At 43.3% G+C, this 19,910-nt stretch overlaps 1 protein-coding gene across 5 annotated transcripts in view; it reads left to right on the top strand.

Annotated features, from left to right (window-relative positions):
* DLG1 (discs large MAGUK scaffold protein 1) overlaps positions 1-19,910 on the top strand; it is a gene marked incomplete in the record, with an annotated part of 511,316 nt that overhangs the window by 289,679 nt on the left and 201,727 nt on the right. For all 5 annotated transcript variants that reach the window (XM_073626325.1, XM_073626326.1, XM_073626329.1 and 2 more), the window contains 2 exon segments: positions 3,012-3,136; positions 18,874-19,043. In XM_073626325.1, coding sequence (XP_073482426.1) covers positions 3,012-3,136; positions 18,874-19,043 — 295 coding nt within the window.

Below are 19,910 nucleotides of genomic sequence, written 5' to 3'. Positions count from 1 at the left end.
CTGGCACTTTTGGGCTAAAAATAGTGCCTGTAAAGCGCCTGAAAAACTGCTCCCCTGCAGGCTGTGTGAAAGCCCAAGGGCTTTCACACTGAGGCGATGCACTAGCAGGACGTTAAAAAAACTCCTGCAAGCAGCATCTTTGGAGCATTGAAGGAGCGATGCTGCAGCGGCGCTATGTGGGTGGTTTTAACCCTTTTTCGGCCGCTAGCGGGGATTAAAAGCACCCCGCTAGTGGCCAAAAACCTCTGAAAAATCTATAGTAAAGCAGCGCTAAAAATAGCGGCACTTTACCGCAGACGCCTCGGGGTGAAAGCACCCTTAGAGTTTGATTTAGGTTGAACTTTCACTTTTTAAATTTCACTGCATCAATGGGCTTTTGTTCCCTTCAAGATTTTGTATTTCCTGTCAAGTCTGTGGAAAGGCAAAACCCGCTAAAAGCAGGTCAAATGCTGATCAGAAGGTGATCTGCTGCAGGTCAAAAGGCACTTATCGTTGAATGCAATGCAAATGACACAAGCTCAGGGCCTGTGTTGTCTTTCACTTCCCGCTCTCCCTGTGTGCCTATGTTTTCACAGCCTCTTACCCCCTCAAATTGTGTTTGAAACCACTCAACCCCTCCCCTCTCCTGTGTTACTTTGTCTCCAGCAGCTTGGGGTGGCTTTAGTATTTCTGCATGGGCATAATTCTTAGGTCATTCAGTGGTGCATAGTTATCAGGTCAGTTTGTAAACATTGCTTGCCGTGCATTTAATTTCTTTGCCTTTCCTTTTGTTGTATGTGCAAGGTGCTGACTGTTTCTTTGTACATATCTGAAACCACAAGGTAGGGGGCGTGCTCTTCATTTGATTAATAAGTATTTGTCATATTGCATCTTACTGTTTTGTTACCTGATTTAAGATGCATGCAGCGTGATGTACACTAGAACAAAACATCACACATACTTTAACCTAATCCAGAATATTGGTTGGTCATAATATACAACCTGCTAAGCATTGAGTTTGATAGCAGGGGTTCAAGAGCTTGCTTCTGTGATGTTGATGGTAAAGGTGAGCAGTGAGCTTGCTTCTGTGATGGTAAAGGTGGGCATGCTTCTGTGATGGTGAAGGTGAGCAGTGAGTTTGCTTCTGTGATGGTAAAGAGGTGGGCATGCTTCTGTGGTGTTGAAGGTGAGCAGTGAGCTTGCTTCTGTGGTGTTGAAGGTGAGCAGTGAGCTTGCTTCTGTGATGCTGAAGGTGAGCAGTGAGCTTGCTTCTGTGATGCTGAAGGTGAGCAGTGAGCTTGCTTCTGTGATGCTGAAGGTGAGCAGTGAGCTTGCTTCTGTGATGCTGAAGGTGAGCAGTGAGCTTGCTTCTGTGATGCTGAAGGTGAGCAGTGAGCTTGCTTCTGTGATGCTGAAGGTGAGCAGTGAGCTTGCTTCTGTGATGCTGAAGGTGAGCAGTGAGCTTGCTTCTGTGATGCTGAAGGTGAGCAGTGAGCTTGCTTCTGTGATGCTGAAGGTGAGCAGTGAGCTTGCTTCTGTGATGCTGAAGGTGAGCAGTGAGCTTGCTTCTGTGATGCTGAAGGTGAGCAGTGAGCTTGCTTCTGTGATGCTGAAGGTGAGCAGTGAGCTTGCTTCTGTGATGCTGAAGGTGAGCAGTGAGCTTGCTTCTGTGAGGTTGAAGGTGGGCTTGCTTCTGTGAGGTTGAAGGTGAGCTTGCTTCTGTGATGTTGAAGGTGAGCGGTGAGCTTGCTTCTGTGGTGTTGAAGGTGAGCGGTGAGCTTGCTTCTGTGATGGTAAAGGTGAGCTTGCTCCTGTGATGATGAGCCGTCTCCTCCTTTACCTACTGTTTAGAACAGGGGTCTCAAACTGGTGGCCCTCCAGCTGTTGCAGAACTACAAGTCCCATTATGCCTCTGCCTGAGGGAGTCATGCTTGTAACTGTCAGTCTTGCAATGCCTCATGGGACTTGTAGTTTTGCAACAGCTGGAGGGCAACCAGTTCGAGACCCCTGGTTTAGAAAGTGTACGTGTACGCCCTGTTAGATTTATCACTTCCTCATTCATCTGTAGGAGGAGATCATTGCTAGACACGGAGAAAGCTGATAGAGCTTGTCAAAAGTTATCAGCATGACAGAGCTACCAGACTAAGTGCTTTAAAGAGCGATAACAAAACAATGCAGATATATGCCAAGCTCTCCAGCAGAATGTATCAGTTTACATGGATGAGACAAACCACTTAACACTGGCAGGGGTGATTAAAATGAGCAGCTTTTATTTATGTAAAACCTTTATCTCAAAAGGAAAAAAACTGTCATGGATTATAAATTGTGAGATGGAGTGTAATACTACCCTCATCCTGCTGTGCCCCTGTGCTCGTTCATCCAGAGTGCTGTCATATAGGAGGTGTGTTACTGGCCAGATCACCTGATGAAAACAGGAGAAAAAGCCAAAGAAAATTGATGCAGCCACCACATTTAAGGATTGCTAAACTGCACTATTATATTTTTGGTTTTGGGTTTAATATTGCTTTAAGAAGGCTGCGTCCTCTACAAAGAGCAAACAATGCAGTGGCTTAATTGGCCTTACTCATGTTCTAAGATGCAAGTTTAGGAAATGGTACTGAGACTGTAGGAAGCAAATACAGCAGAGAACAATGCCATTGATTCTAAAGGCGTAATAATTTGGGTGCAGTTTCAAAAATGCACAAGTGTGAACAGGATCTTTGTATGTAGTCTCTTCCTATAAGCTAACAGGATTATACTTCACGGCATTTAAAATTGGCTTTCTAAAGATTTTTCTTCATTAAGTTTCGTCATCAGATAGAGCCTTTAGCTACTGGTATGTCCTTTGAGTGGGTTCCGACTAGCTGACCAGTGTTACTTCCCCATCAAAGCATAATGACTGTACACCCCTCTAATAATGGTGTAAAATTGACTCCTTCAACAAAGCATTATTCCTCTTATTGCTTTTAGAATCCCATCCCAGTCATTTTAACTTTTCTTATTACTTCTACTGTCCTTTTGATCTCTTTCAGGGCACATCTGGCCTTGGTTTTAGCATTGCAGGAGGTACAGATAATCCACATATTGGAGATGATACAAGCATTTTTATAACAAAAATAATTTCTGGAGGAGCTGCAGCTCAAGATGGAAGGTTGCGGTAGGTACATTTATTTTCTATATTGATATTCACTATATTGAGCAGTAAAATATAAAAATGGGCCATGCAGAAGGCCCTTACTCCTTTTTGGTGGGGTTTTTTTCTTTCCAATAATTGCATTCCTGGGTTGTTGTGTTTTTTTTTTTTTTTTTTTTATGTCAAAGCACCCTTTTGTATTGTGCACAATCCCAGGGCACCCCAGTCTGTGAGCTTATATCAGGAGGTGTGTCAAAGCTCCCTACTTTTAAACGCATGTTGTATTTTTTAATAGGTTGCTGTATGCTTGTGAAACACACAGAAAGGTGTTGGCATGATTTTTTTTTTTTTTTTTTGATCGCACCGCACCAAAACACATGGTGTACTGCAGTACCATGCGTTTTAATGAGCACCAATGTATGCATATTTGCTAGATGCATAGGGGTGCAATTAAGAATTAATGGTACCTGTCTGTGTCTACAAAAAGCGGTACACTTTTGTGCGGTGCAGGAAAATGTGCAATTTTGTTACAGCACTGCATGCCCTAAAATGTAGTTGGTAAGGCAGCGTTAAGTGGTCTGTAGGTTGTAGAAAAATGAACAACCTGTCTTCTTCAGCTATGCGGGCTCTGCTGCTCCACTGTGAGTCCCCTCTATAGTGCCCATACTACAAACACACATCATTTTCTCTGAGTATACACAGACCTAGTTGCCTTTCTGCCATCTCCTCTGCACCTCCATTGGTTCTGTGATGCTTTGGATGATAACTGGGCTCCCTTCGGCCTTGCGAGTGACCTGGTCATAGACTTCATTAACGACTTGATGTCCAACGACGTACCGGTACATCGCTTACATTGATTATACCTGGATGATGCCTGCAGCTGCAGACATTATCCTGACATTGTTTTTTTTTTTTCAGCTTGCGGTCAGGTTTCATCACTTCGGTTTTGCTGCATGTATACAAACCCTTAGTAGTTTGAAAAAAAAGCATTGGCTCATACCATTCTTGGTATGATCCAAAGCTTTGAAGGGCAGAGGAGAGATTTAGGGAAGAGTACCTGTCACTGCCTATTGCTACCACAGGGGATATTTATATTCCCTGTGATGACACTAAAAGGGATGATAAAAAAATTAAAGGAACATTATAAAAATAAACAATAAAATATATATTTTTATAAAGTACCCCTATCCCACTATGCTCACATGCAAAGGCAAACGCACGTGTCAGTCCCGCACTCGTGCAAACAGTGACTGCACCACACACAGTGGTATCCTGTAAAAGCTTTTAAAACATTGTCTATGGATAATAGAATTTACGTAGTTTGTCGCTGTTGCATGGGCATGCGCAGTTTGAAAGGGTGACTTGTTTGGTATCTATTTACTCGGCGTAACATAGTCTTTTATATTTTACCAAACAATTGGATATTTGTGCATTAAAATTTTAAAAAGTGTATTTTATCCCAAAAAAAACTGCACTTGAAAAACCATTGCGCAAATACATTCAAATACATGTGACATAAACAATTGCAACAGCCACCGTTTTATTATCTTATTCTCCCTCTGCTTTAAAAAATATTTAATGTTTGGGGGTTCTCAGTAATTGGTTCTTAATGACATTGTATGTTTGGGATCGTTGTCCTGCTGTAGAATAAATTGGGGGCCAATCACTTGCCTCCCTGATGGTATGGCATGATGGATATCTGCCTTTATTTCTCAGCCTTGTGGACATCATTGATTCTGACCAAATCTCTAAATCAATTTGCAGAAATGCAGCCCTGAACGTGCAAGGAACCTCCATCATGCTTCACGGTTGCCTGCAGACACGCATTATACTGCTCTCCAGCCCTTCGGCAAACAAACTGCCTCCCGATGCATCCAAATATTTTTACATTTTGACATCTGTCCAGAGTACCTGCTGATATTTTTCTGCACCTTAGTTCCTATGTTTTTTGTGCATAGTTGAGCCGCTTAGCCTTGTTTCCATGTCTGAGGTATGGATTTTTGGCCGCAATTCTTCAGTGAAGACCATTTCTGATCAGACTTCTCCGGAAAGTAGATGGGTGTACCTGGGTCCCACTGGTTTCCACCAGTTCTGTGCTGATGGCACTGCTGGATGTCTTCCAGTGTCAAAGGGGAGTAAGCATGATATGTCTTCATTTGCTGCATTGTTACCTTGGTCAATCACGGCTTCTACAGTTCTCAGTGTTGTATGTTTCTTTGTGCTTCTTCAAAAGAGCTTAAAGAACACATCTTGAAACCCCAGTCTGTTTAAATTCTTTGCCTGGGAGAGACCTTGCTTATGACAGTAGAACTACCTTCTGTCTTGTTGCTGTGCTCAGTCTTGCCATGGTGTATGACCTGTGACATGAAACTGTCTTCTACCACCTTACCTTAGTAGCAGAGTTTGGGTGTTCATCACCCAGTTTTAAGCCTCCTACACAGCTGTTTGTTTCAGTTAATGACTGTGCTTCAACCTATGTATGAAATTGATGATCATTATAACCTGCTTGGTGTAATTGTTTAAAGCGGGGTTCCACCCAAATTTTGAACAATATCTGTATGTATTCTCTTCCTTGCCTAGATGCTGACATGCCGTTTTAAAAAAATTTAAATTGCCGTAATTACCTTTTATTTTTCTATTCTTCTTTGCACTTCCTGGTTCTCCTCCCATGGGAGTAGGCGTGTTTCTAGCCTCTCCCAGACTCCTGGGAGCTAGTCTCAGGCTTCCCAGGATGCCACTGAGCATGTGCGGGAACGAGCAGTGAATGCTGGGAGCACAGCATTCACCACATCCAGGAAATAAATGCTTGTGGGCTTCAAATGCCCACAATGAAGATGGAAACCGCCTGCAGTGAATAATATAGGTTATTCTTTCCGACGAAATCTGACACAGGCGGACATATTACACACAATATGTGAGTATGTAATGCTGAGAAGAAAAGTTTGTGAATGAACGCAAAAAAAAAAAAAAAAAACGATAGATAGGTGGACCCCCGCTTTAATCATACACCTGACTAATCCTACATAACCCCCAACTTTGTGCAAGTGTAAGAATTGATGCTGGTTTGAAGGGAAAGTGTACTCACAGCAAATATTGATTTGATTTAGATTTTTCTTCTTTCTGTTCGCTCACATTGTATTTTGTAAATTGATAAAAATTAAACAAAACATATGTTTGGAAGCATTCTTACGTTACAAAACATATGTTTGGAAGCATTCTTACATTACAAAACATATGTTTGGAAGCATTCTTACGTTACTTTTGAACTTGTGCACAGTACTGTGTGTATGTATATAATATATATATTATAATATAATTTTTGCTCATAAGTTTATATACCCTGGCAGAATTTATGATTTATTTGCTATTTTTCAGAGAATATGAATAACACAAAAATTTTTCTTTCACTCATGGTTAGTGTGTTCTCCAGCTTGAACCATTGATACACGACAGGATGTATCCATGCTTTCATGTTTATGCCAAATTCTGACCCTACCTTTCTTAACGTCGCAGCTGAAAACAAGGCTCCTCAGACCAGGCAACTTTTTTCCAATCGTCTATTGTTCTGTTGTGGTGAGACTGTGCGAATTATAGCCTCAGTTTCCTGTTCGCTGACAGGAGTGGCACCCGGTGCGGTCTTCTGCTGCTCTAGCCCATCTTCATGGTTCAATGTGTTGTGCGTTCAGAGATGGTATTCTACATACCTTGGATGTAACGAGTGGTTATTTGAGTTACTGTTGCTTTTTTATCATCTTGAACCAGTCTCCTCTGACCTCTGACATCAACAAGGCATTTTCGTCCAAACAACTGCCGCTCACTGGATATTTTCTCTTTTTTAGACCATTCTCTGTAAACCCTAGAGATGGTTGTGCATGAAAATTCAAGTAGATGAGCAGTTTTTGAAATGCTCAGACCAGGCCGTCTGGCACCAACAGCCATGCCACGTTCAAAGTCGCCGAAAATTCACTTTATTCACCATTCTGATGCTCGGTTGAAACTTAAGCAAGTCGTCTTCACCATGTCTATATGCCTAAAAGCATTGAGTTGCTGCCATGTGATTGGCTGATTAGCAATTTGTGTTATAATGCAATTGAACGGGTGTACCTAATAAAGTGGCTGGTGTATATATTATATACACATTTTCCTTGTATTTCTATCTTAAACTGAATGGGTTATTTTACACGGTAAGGGTTCACATAGATGCTAAGTTCCTGTGGCATGTACTGTATAGCTAACAATATAGGATTTTTGAAGTACCAGTAAAATGCATACAGAACAGAACACAGATCCCTCTCACCATCCTCCCTATTGCTTTCTACAAAACTGCTGTTAGCTGGGGGTGGAGAAGGAATATAGGGTATATAAAGCCTCCCCTTTTTTTTTTTTCTTTGCCAGTTTCCGGTTACCTAAAGGTTGCCACTTTTAACCCGTGGGAATGGATTTTGATGCATCAAAAATGCTGTTTTGCTCTTCCTAAGTGTTTTGCTCAGCAGTAACCTATGATGGACAGTTTCCTAAAACCAATGGTCTATTCCTGTTGTGGACCTAGCTATTTTCTGTCTGAACACATCTGCCTACTGAGGATTTCCCTTTGTTGATTATAATAGATAATAGTTATTTTATAATCGTTTCTACGTTGTCACTTATGTCATTGTTTTCCATACATGGTCCAATTCAAGTCCCTTCCACTTTCACACCCCTACTTCTATAGATCCCTTTTGGGACGTTAGAAGATAGGATTTTTTGCGACTGGTACCTGTAATATATATTTTCTAGGGGCAGTGTGTGTGTTTGTTCTTTTTTTCTCCCCTTTTAATGAGCAGAGTCCAGGGCTCAGCAAACCCCATGTGCCAGGCGGCCATGGTGACTGTAAATTGCATTCTGGCATCTGGTCTACACTGCAGGGCTTCCTTTGCTCCCATTGCTCGCCCACCCCCGACATCTCCTTTCTAGTTTGACAGTTGGCTGCTGGGGTTGTGGGATTGATCTGGCACCCTTTGCTTACCACAATGGCTGAACGGGGAGTGTGAAAGGACATGTACACAGATAATCAGGGCACTATTATCCGTGCGCATCAGTGCAGCCCATCAGTAACTCCTCATCAGTGCCTATCGGTGCAGCTTTAGCGCACATCAGTGAAGGATAAAAATTACCTATTTGCAAAATTTTATAACTAAAAAATAGTTTGTCTTATTTTAAATTTTTGGTCTTTTTTCGTTTAGCATCAGGCCTGAGCAATTCCTATTGCCCGATGTCCTGGACATGCATTTCCGGACGCCAGGCAGCTGATTTAAAATGCTGGCTCCCATCTTTTTTTAGCTGGCTTCTAGATTCAAAGCAAATCTGTCAAGCCCCTACATAGTCTAAGATGACCCCATTTATGATTGTGTCACTTGCAGCCTGTGGAGAACAGTTATTCACAGGTTGGCTCTTCTGGTTTGTGGCGCACATGGACATGCACACTGGCGCCTTTCCTTACAATACTTCCTGATTTGGGCAACAAATGTTGCGGTTCAAGGAGGCAAGCTGTTTTCCCCCCTCTTTTTTGGCTGTGCATTAGGTTTCTACTTCTTTTCCTTTTAAATTAGGATTTTTTATACTTGGTTACTTGTGGCATCTTTTGGGGCATTTTGGCAACTTTTAGGCAACTACACAACACCAACATGGGCGTAAACTAGGCCAAGCGTTAGAAATCTTCACTACACAGGTGGGTTTTGTTATGATTTGGTATTTCATTTGTATACTCATTATCTTTTTCCTTCCTTCTTCTACTTTGGATTTACACAGTGTGGTTGATTTACTAAAACTGGGGAGTGCAAAATTGGTGCAGCTGTGCGTAAAAACAAATCATTTGCCAGGTTTTTTTTTTTTTTTGTCAAAGCTTAATTGAACAAGCTCAAGTTAGAAGCTAGCTGGCTGCCATGCACCAGATTATGCACTCCCCAGTTTTAGTGAATCAACCCCAGTGTGTCTGTTGGCTGTGGACCCTTCAGACGTGAAAGAAAAGATGTAAAATGGCTTTTAGCTCAGTCTGCTCCAACAATCTGTCTTGGGATCCTGAATCTATCCCAACAGATCCCTCTGTCCTCTTAACAACTGGAGCTCATGCCTGTGGCCCTTCTTATGTTAAGTGGCTAGAAAATTCTATATGCCAAATATCCACATTTGGCCTCCTTTTTAGTACATCTGCAAAAAACCCTTTGGTTCAAATGTTGGTCTGCAGAGCAGCAGTGTAAGAAATGCGCCTCTCATGCCTTTCATGGGTTATCCTGGGCAATTTCATTAAGGAAGTCACCAGAGGTAAGTGTAACCTTTTGCTCCAGTAAAGAAGTAAAAATCCCCCATCTGGGAAACCATCTGCTCCTGAGGCTGAAAAGAGTTGCTTTCATTTCTCTCAGGCTTCCAAGGCAAAGCCTCTAGACTCCCAAGACCTCTGTCTAAAAGCAAATCCTTCTCACAGTGGCTGGGTGCCTCCACTTGTCAGTGGGACATGTTTTTTTGACCTTCGTAGTCATCTGATCCTAGGACATTTGGGTCCAGATCGTTGTATCCAGAGTCTACACACTGGAATTTTGGTCTCGGCCACTGATCTGCTTAATGTTGTCGAACTTGCTGACATCCCTCAACGGTTGGTGAGCCTTCACACTGCTGTAGCACAGCTGCTTCCTCAAGGCATAATGACCTTTGTTTCAGAAAAGGATAGGTTTCAAGATTTCTGTTCACTGAAACCTGTTCACTGACCCCAATGCAAAAGGGGGCATCTGCCCATAATTAATGTTAAAGTTCTCCAGTGTCTAAGGTGTTGGTCACGAGTGAAGATGTCCTCTGAAGAGCTCCACTGGAGGGATCCTTGCTGGATTTAAATATCCTCTACAGACTGGATCCATCCAAAGTGCCACTGAGGCCAAAGTGGATGGTACCAGGGCCTTGTATAGGAAGAATGAGATTTTGCCTGTAACGGCTCTCCTTGTAGGGCTGGACCCCGGGACCCAGTGCTTTGGTAATGCTCACATTACCTAAAGTTTTTCCGGGTTTGCTAAACACAGCCCGCTGTGATGGGTGAAGGTTGGATCTGTCTCTCATCAGCAGTATCCTGCAGCGAGAATAAGGTAAGGGAAGAAGCCTAGGAACTGTGAAAAGTCCACCTATGATTTTTCTTCCTTGGGGAAAAATGTCATGCCCTAAATCTCCACTAGAGGGAGCAAATGCACATACCTTAGTTTGGTGTCTTCACTTCAGCTCAGTGTGTGTGTGGATTCAGCAGCAACTTGCCACACTGGGGGATTCATCATGTAGGTAAGAGATCTGCCATTCCGCATTTCTCCCCCCCTAGAGTGACTAAAAGGATTGGGAAATTCAACAAATGGTTGCTGCTCCCCTTGTAAATCTAAACCCCCCCCCCCACGCGGGCGGTGCGGAGGCCCTCGTTTGCTCTAAAAAAAAAAAAAAACGTTCCCCCCCGCTCTGCTCGCCACCATTTTGGGCCCGCCTCTCCTCCGCTCCTGATGAGTCTGCAGGCAGACTTGAATGCCGCCCGTGCGAGAACTATTTGAAATTCAAAGAAAGGGAGGGGTGGGTGGCGTATGGAGGGGCAGGGCCTAGGCGCGCCGCCATGTGCGGGACGTAGCGTCCAAGAGGATACACGGCGCAAGCGCGGGGTGGAAACTGTGTACAAAGAGCAGACTCTCCTCAGCTGGATAGCGAGGAGAGCAAGCTGGCTGATCACCCGGGACACAGGAGCGGTGTGGCACGTAAGGGCTGCATACGGGCATTCCCAATAGAGGAAAAGACATTTTTTTTTCCCCAGCGCTAGGCTGAACTTTTATTAGCGGCATTTTAATGCTAGACTATTTTTCAGCAATTGGTGCGTTTAAATAGTGCCTCTGCTTTGTTATTAGGACTATGTCTCCTAAAAAGGCCAGTGCAAACACCTCAAAAAAGGTACCAAAAACATCACCCCCAGGCGCTGAGGACTCCAATTGTGCCTCCACACTGTCATCTTCTCCTGAAGTACCAGAATTGGCTAGCCAGGGTGAGCCATTGGAATCAGTAGGTGTTGCAGCTGCTTCTTAAATCTCATCCTATGTATACGTGACTGAAGATGCCTTTTCCTCTGCCCTGTTGGGGTTAGAGAAAAGGCTAGTGACTTTAATCGCATCCTCCATCCAAAGGGATAGGAAGCGTGGTAGACCCCCCTCCCCCACCTCAGACCCTTTTACCAAGGCGATCAGGAGGAAAGACAATCCGATGACTCCTCTGTGGAGGAAACAACGGTGGATGAACCCTTTTCAGCCTCACAATCTGAGAAACAATCTCTAACGGAAATGGTTCGTTCTGCTTTCAAGCTGCCCCTAACTGAGTCAGCTGAAAGCTCCGTTTTTTCTTTGGGTTCCTTAAAACCTCTGCAGACTTTGCTCCGTGCTGCAATAGGCATCTGTCAATCCCTAAAGGACCAGCTTAGACAGGCCCTTAAGGAGGTTCCTGTACAACAAACCTGGGATTTGGCTGAACTACCAAGAGTATTATGTTTTGCCATAGACGCCATTAAAGATTCTATTCACCAGGCGTCTCGCCTTGCGCTTTTGCTAGTACACATATGTAGGATCCTGTGGTTGAAAAATTGGTCAGCCGAAGCACCATGCAAAAGGCTCCTGACTGGTTTTCCTTTTCATGGGCATCGGCTATTTGGGGATGATTTGGACAAATACATCCAAAGGATTTCCAGTGGGAAAAGTACTCTCTTGCCAGTCAAAATAAGGAATAAACACCCTTCATTTAAGTAGGCTCTTTCTCAAGCGCCAGGGGCATCTGCCTCTAGGCAGTCGCGACGGCCTCTGTCGTCAGTCTAGAGGAAAGCCCCAGGGTCAGGCCCAGGCACAGAAGTCGTCCTGGGGCGGAAACCTGCAAAGCAGAATTCTAAAGCCTCATGAAGGGGCGCCCCCGCTCGCCTGGGTGGGGGGTACACTTCTGTAGTTCTCAGAAGTCTGGCAAGAGGAAATTCAGGACAAATGGGTTATATCCACGTTGACTCTAGGGTACAAACTGGAATTTCGGCGTTTCCACCACCTCATTTTCTGAGGTCTAACGTTCCCAAAGATCCAGAGTAAAGGCAATCTCTGTTTCGGGCATTAGACTGATTACTGGCTCAGGGAGTGATCATGCAAATCCCCACAGAAGAGCAAGGTTTGGGGTTCTATTCAAACCCCTTTACGGTACCAAAACCAAATGGAGATGTCAGACCCATTCTAGATCTAAAGAATCTAAATCAGTTTCTGAAGGTCTGCCCTTTTTGCATGGAGTCGGTCAGGTCTGTGGTTTATCCTACAAGGAGGAGAACTTCTGGCGTCTGTGGACATCAGGGATGCATATCTGCAGGTTCCTATATTTCCCGCTCACCAAAGGTTTCTGCGGTTCGAGGTAGAACAGCATCATTTTCAATTTGTAGCCTTGCCCTTCGGGCTGGCTACAGCACCTCGGGTATTTACAAAGGTTCTGGCTCCACCTCTAGCCAGGCTAAGGGCATAACAGTCTTGGCGTACCTGGACGATCTATTGCTAATGGACCAGTCGGTGGCCCGATTGAAGCAAAGCATGTGCATTACAACCAAATACATGGAAAATCAAGGTTGGATTCTCAACCTAGAGAAGTCATCCTTAAGACCACTAAAAAGGCTGGAGTAACTAGGTCTGATCATAGACACAGCCCAGAAAAAAGTGTTCTTGCCTCAGGCAAAGATCAACGCCACAAGAGAGCTGGTGCAGATGGTCAGGTCGGAAAAAGATCTCTCCATTCGCCCTTGCATGAGGTTGTTAGGGAAGATGGGGGCTTCATTCGAAGCGGTTCCCTATGCCCAGTTTCATTCGAGACTGTTGCAAAACAGTATCCTGTCTGCTTGGAACAAAATGGTTCAAGCTCTAGATTTGCCAATGTGGCTGTCCCCAAGGGTGTCCCAAAGCCTCAGTTGGTGGCTGGTAACCCGGAATCTGCTGAACGGAAAATCCTTCAGACCAGTTATCTGGAAGATGGTAACGACAGATGCCAACCTTTCAGGTTGGGGAGCAGTACTAGAAAGGACGACTGTTCAGGGACAGTGGTCAAGAACCAAAAGAACTTCGCCTGTCAACATCCTAGAGATTCGGGCAGCGTGTCTGGCTCTGAAAGCCTGGACATTCAGGTTACGGGGTTGTCCTGTCAAGATCCAATCCAACAATGACTTGGGCAGAAAGGAATGTTCCATGCCTATCGGCAGTTTTCATTCCGGGAGTAGAGAACTGGCAGGCCGCCAGCAGTTGCTCTCGGGGGAATGATCCCTTCACTCCGACATTTTTCTGGCTGTTTGCCAAAAATGGGGGACTCCATTACAGATGCGTTGGTGACCCCGTGGGATCAGTTCTCACTGATTTATGCATTTCCCCCTATTCAGTTGCTGCCACGACTTCTTTGCAGAATCATGCTGGAAAGAAAGTTGGTAATTCTTGTAGCCCCAGCATGGCCCAGAAGGTCCTCGTATGCAGAAATCGTAAAGATGGCAGTGGGGGATCCATGGTCCCATCCACTACGCCCAGACCTACTCTCACAGGGGCCGATATTCCATTCTACCTTACACACTCTAAATTTAATGGCTTGGCTATTGAAACCCACATTCTAGAGAAACGTGGGCTATCCGTGTCAGTTATCTCTACCTTGATTAATGCAAGGAAGCCAGCTTCCAGAATAATATATTATAGAGTCTGGAGGGTGTATATTTCCTGGTGTGAATCCAAGGGTTGGCACCCTTGGAAATTTAGCATAGGCAGAATTCTTGCCTTTCTGCAATTAGGGGTAGAAATGAAGATGGCTTTGAATACTATTGAGGGCCAAGTCTCGGCTTTATCGGTCTTATTTCAAAGACCGATTGGTTCGCATTCTTTGGTCCGGGTCTTTATGCAAGGGGTGATTCGGCTTAATCCGCCAGTTAGATCACCTTTGAACCCTTTGGACTTGAACTTAGTTTTGTCAGTGTTGCAAAAACAGCCCTTTAAACCGATACAGCATACTCCCTTAGTCCTTCTGACAAGGAAGTTGGTGTTCTAGGTTGCTATATCCTCAGCAAGGAGGGTTTCAGAATTGGCTGCTCTTTCTTGTAAAGATCCATATTTGATTATTCACGAGGACAGGGTCGTGTTGCATCCTCGTCCAAGTTTTCTGCCTAAAGTGGTCTGTTTTTCCTCCTGAACCAAAATATTGTCCTACCATCGTTTTTTTCCAAAACCATGTTCTAGGGAAGACAAGTCACTACATTGTCTTGATGTGGTGAGAGCAGGTCTATTTAGAGACAACTGCTCAGGTCCGGAAGACTGATGTCTTATTTGTGCTGCCGGAAGGTCCTAGAAAAGGACAGGCAGCGTCGAAATCCACTATTTCTAGGTGGATTTGGCAAGTTATATTTCAGGCTTGTATTTTAAAAGGTAAAGTTCCACCTTTTCAAGTCAAAGTGCACTCTACCAGAGCAGTTAGTGCTTCTTGGTCCTCAGTACATACATTCACCAGGTTTTTTGTCAGGTGGATGTAAAAAGGCATGAGGATATCGCCTTTGGGCGCAGTGTGCTGCAGGCAGCAGTATAGGTCCTCAAGTCTGTGGGCCCCTGTGGGCTGTCTCCCTCCCCTCAAATAGCATTGCTATGGGACGTCCCATATAGTTAATAACTATGGCCCTGTGTCCGTGATGTACGATAAAGACAATAGGATATAGAATAGCTTAACTGTAAAATCCTTTTCTTGGAGTACATCACGGGACACAGAGGTCCCTCCCCTCTTTTGGGATTTGTGTATATTGCTTTGCTTCAAACCTGAGGTACTCCTGGTAGGAGGAGGGGTTATATAGGGAGTGAACTTCCTGTCTTGGGTGTGCCAGTGTCCATCACCTGAAGCTACCTATATACCCATATAGTTAATAACTATGACTCACTGTCCCGTGATGTATGCCAAGAAAAGGATTTTACAGGTAAGCTGGTATAAAAGTCCTTTTTTTTTTTTTTTTTTTTGGACTCTGCAATTCAGACGCCAACTAAATCTCTATTGTTTGCATGATAGTTTTGGGCCTAATAGTGTTCCATATTAACCAGTTTCACTATAGACTGTTGCATCTCAGCATTCTGGTAGCTTGGGATAAGATTTTGAAGTCCCCGGATCGTCTCGTACACCCGACCAGCATGGTCAGGCTTGCCCTTGTGTGGTGGGTCACTTGTTCAGTGCTGTAATTCGGAAAATCCTCCTAGTGATCAGGAGTGTTCTCTTGACTGATGCCATTACAGGCTGTGGATGAATTCTAGGTACCCTAACAGTATAAGGGGCTTTGTTCATTGGTTGAGACTTTTCTCACAATCAGTGTTATGGAATTTGGGGCAAATCTGTTATCCCTTCAATGCCGGACCTGGACCTCTCAACTGCAGGGTCATCTGACCAGGATTCACCCAGACAGTGCCTGTAGTGGCTTAAACTTAATATCAAGAAGGAACTCAGCAGATATGATCTTTGGCTTGAGAGAAGCTTAAAGTTCCAACCCTGACCACTGTGCACATCTCAGGCATGGAAAACTGTCAAGTGGACATTTTCATTTGTCAGTTTGGATTACAAAAAATGGTCTCTTCAGCATGAGGAGTTTTAAGACCATTTTAATTGGTGAGGGATTGCCAGATCTCAACCTCCTTTCCTCCAGGTTCAACAGTAAACTGCACAGGTTTGTGTCTAGATCCAAGAAACCTTTTAGCTTTTGTGGATATCAATTTTGCTTGTGTGCTTGAGAAAGCTTGTATGTTACAGATGAAATGTTCATAAGGCTGGACTGCTTTTTAGCCCGATCTCTGCCAGTCCCTGTACTCCACTTTTAAATTCAGGTATCCGGACCATTTTTGCACGTCCAGAGCACGTGTGACAAAACGCGTAGGGAGGAGCAACGTTCTGACGTCATTCCGTGTTCAAGAAAGTGCGGGATGCTTTTTTTTTATTAGTAGGCTGGCAATTTTACTATGTGATTTATGCTACTTTTTAAAATGTAAGCGCAACCTATACGTTTAATAAAACAATTAGAGCTTCTCCTTTTTATGTTGATTGCTGCCTCACTTGGATGCCATTTAGATGAGAAGTAAAGCCCATATCCTTTCCTCTGAGTGGATTTAGTGGGAGAGTCTTGGGAATACCCTGGCCAAGGTGTTTGGCAATATGCTCATCTGACCTCTCTTTGATTCGAGGGTCCACTACGTGTGATAAGCCTGCATCTTTACTAAGGTGGTGGTGTCACACTTTGGAGACCTGAATGGTGATTATATGTTCACTACTCTTATCTGAATACTTCTGAAGAGGATTCCTTTAAATGTTCATGAACTTTTTATTCAAAAACTGTTTGACTATATTGGTGTATTTGCACTTGGATTTTGTTGTACACAGGTGTTACACAATTGATTATATGGTATTTATGTTGTCACTGTAATACCATATTTTACTTGGTTTTATTCTCTGATTTATATATTTTGATCATCACGGTTTTATAGCGTGGCTCTATTTTGACATATTAAATTATTGCCTAAAATGTTCCAAAGAATATAAGGACCTTTAAGGTCCTTGATGACAGGCACTGATGTGAATGTACAATGTAATATACATGTAAATGGAAATGAGAAGGATGTAAGCTGTATGCAGGGGTGTGGAATTTTAACTACTTCAATACAGGGCACTTATACCCCCTTCCTGCCCAGGCCAATTTTCAGCTTTCAACGCTGTCGCTGTTTAAACTGACAATTGCGTGGTCATGTTACACTGTACCCAAACAGAATTTTTATCATTTTGTTCCCACAAATAGAGCTTTCTTTTGGTGGTATTTGATCACCTCTGCGTGTTTTTATTTTTTGGTAAACAAATAAAAAAAGTCCTAAAATTTTGGAAAAAAAAGTTTTTTTCTTTTTGTTTATAACATTTTCTAAATAAGTAAGTTCTCTCCTTCACTGATGGGCACTGATAAGGCGGCATTGACGGGCACTGAAAAGGTGGCACTGATATGCAGCACTGATGTGCATTGATAGGCAGCACTGGGAACTCATGGGTGGCACTGGGCACTGAAAGGCGGCACTGATGTGTACTTATGGGTGGCACTGATAGGCGGCACTGATTAGCATATTGATACGTGGCACTGATGGGCACTAATAGATGGCATTGATAGGCATCACTGATGGCACTGGCAGGCATTGGGGATGGGCACTGCTTGGCAGCTTCCTGGGCACTAATTGGAATTTCCCTGGTGCTCTAGGGTGGCATACCTGCTGGTCCTGGGTGGGCATTTGAAAGGGGGGGGGGGGCTGCGCTGATAAACACAGACCCCCCTGTCAGGAGAGCAGCCGATCGGCTCTCCTCTACTCGCGTCTGTTAGACATGAGTGAGGAAATTTTATGGCCGGCGGGCGGGAAGTGATTAAACTACTTATCCAAGGAACTAAATTGATGTCCTGATATATAAAAAATATTTTTTTTTAACCAAAACTATTTAAATAAGGTGGAGGGTTGATGTTTTTTTATTAGGCAGAGATGCTTTTAGGATTGTCTGGGCTTTTAAAAAAACGAAAGGTGCTTTATGGTGACTTAAAGTTTTAATGTTCAAAATTGTGCAGTTTATATCTCCCCCCCCCCCCCCCCCCCCCCGCTCATCTCCAGCACTGCAACCGGGGAGGGAGGGGGGAGACCTTGCAGTGTGATGAGCACTGATGGGTTGCTCATCAGGAAAGGGCAGTATCAGACGTTAACGCTCAGCATAAACTCATCTGCTGAGCGAGTAAATGAGGTGCCGGCCCCAATGAGAAAAAGATACCCTCGCACACAGAAGCACTTGGGTGCTCATTACAAGCGCATGCTGAGCATCCAAATCTAGCTCCCATGTCTGCCCTGCTAACCTTTTTAAAACCAGATATCATTTTTATTTATTTTTTTTTAGCAGAGAGCCTAGAGCATAAAATGGCGGTCATTGCAGTTTGTTACATGGTATCTGCACAGCGGTTTTTCAGTTTTTTTTTTTTTTAAATACACGTTAATGAAATCCAATGCAACACAACATATAGCCAAATGTAGAATCGCAACACATAACCCAATTTTTTGGTAGAATATAAAAGATGATGATATGCCTCGTAAATAGATGGCTAGCTAACCTGTCACACTTTAAAATTGTGCACGCTAATGGAATGGCGACAAACTACGATATTTAAAAAATCTCCATAGGCAGAGCTTTAAAAATGTTTACAGCATACCAGTTTAGAGTAACAGAAGAGGTCTAGCCCTGGAATTATTCCTCTGTGATAACAAAGCATGTCAGGTCCTCTTTATGGAGACATCTGGGGTCAGATCAATTTCTACCCTGAAAGCATCAAATCAAGAAAAAAAAATTGATGCTTTCCAAAAAAAAAAAAAATAGTTTACATCCGCCCTAAACTGGAAGTAACATGATGTCGCTCCCAGAGTCTTAGATCATGGGGGTGAGGAGAGACCATCTGGGTGATCGGTATCTAAAGAGGATAACTTAGTTCACATTGTGTGCTTGTCGGTAGAGTTGTGTTTTGTACATTTGTGTCTTTAAAACATTGTTTTAAATTAAGATCCACAGTATCCAGTGTAGAAAACAGTTGTCTTATAACTGAATCGTATGCACTTTTACATTTGACATGTCATCGGTGTAAACTGTAGGTTTGCTTGCCTGGATTAAATCGTTACCTTTCTTAAAATATCCACTGCTGTCTCCTTTAGGGTTAATGACTGTATATTACGGGTGAATGATGTGGATGTACATGATGTGACACACAGCAAAGCCGTTGAGGCATTAAAGGATGCAGGATCCATTGTACGATTATATGTCAGAAGAAGAAAGCCGATCACAGAGAAAATAATGGAAATAAAGCTTGTTAAAGGGCCTAAAGGTGGGTAAGAGACAAGGCTAACCTTGTTTTACACAAAACAATGGCCTGTCAGGAGTCTTAAGTCAGCAATAATCCACTTACTATACATGTCAAGTTGCTCTTACTAAATACATCTTAAGCTTTGCTTTTTAGGGTTGTCTTTAGCCTGTGGTTGATGAAAGCTATGTGCAGCAGACTGTTTAACGATCCTTGTGTTGACAACAAAGCTAACATGGCTGCATATACCTTTTTAGCCTGTATTCTCTTTTTGTATGTGGTAATATGTAAAAAGAACTATATATGTACTCAGACACATACATCTTTCCCCTTGTATTTTGACACTCTCAAGCAAGCTCCCTGTAACTGGGTTGTGGACACAAGTTACACTTTAGCACTCTGATAAGGTTGCCAGGCAACAAAAAGAAAAGCGCATTGCAGAGCATGACAATTCAGAGTAGATGGAAGGACTCGTCATTGACAGTTTTAGGTGGGCGATATCAGAATAGCTTATAAAGTAGGCTACACAAACTATGGCCTTCCATTTGATAAACAAAATGTATATAGAGTTGTTTTTCCCCACTTTTATGTTTTTAAGTTTGTGGTTTTAATTCCTTTAACAGTTCTGCTGAGTAATTGCAGCGGTCCGGATCTATGAGGAAATTGTAATAAATAATGATGTGGCATTGATATTTAAGGTTTGATAATGTATAATGCTGTGCACAATAGCTGGTCATAAATATACATATGATGATCTAAGCATAAGTCAGTTTTTATACCCTGCGTGCCATGTTCATGTCTCCTCAGTCTCCCTCTCCCTTCTGTTAAGAATTGCAGTCTGCTGTTACTTTTAACTCCACTTTTATCTGTGTTTTTATTTGATTAGACCGT

This window comes from Aquarana catesbeiana, linkage group LG04 (assembly GCF_042186555.1).
Source record: "Aquarana catesbeiana isolate 2022-GZ linkage group LG04, ASM4218655v1, whole genome shotgun sequence".
Taxonomy (NCBI): Eukaryota; Metazoa; Chordata; class Amphibia; order Anura; family Ranidae; genus Aquarana; species Aquarana catesbeiana.
The sequence above is the reverse complement of the archived record's forward strand: the minus strand, read 5'-3'. Positions and strand labels throughout refer to the sequence as shown.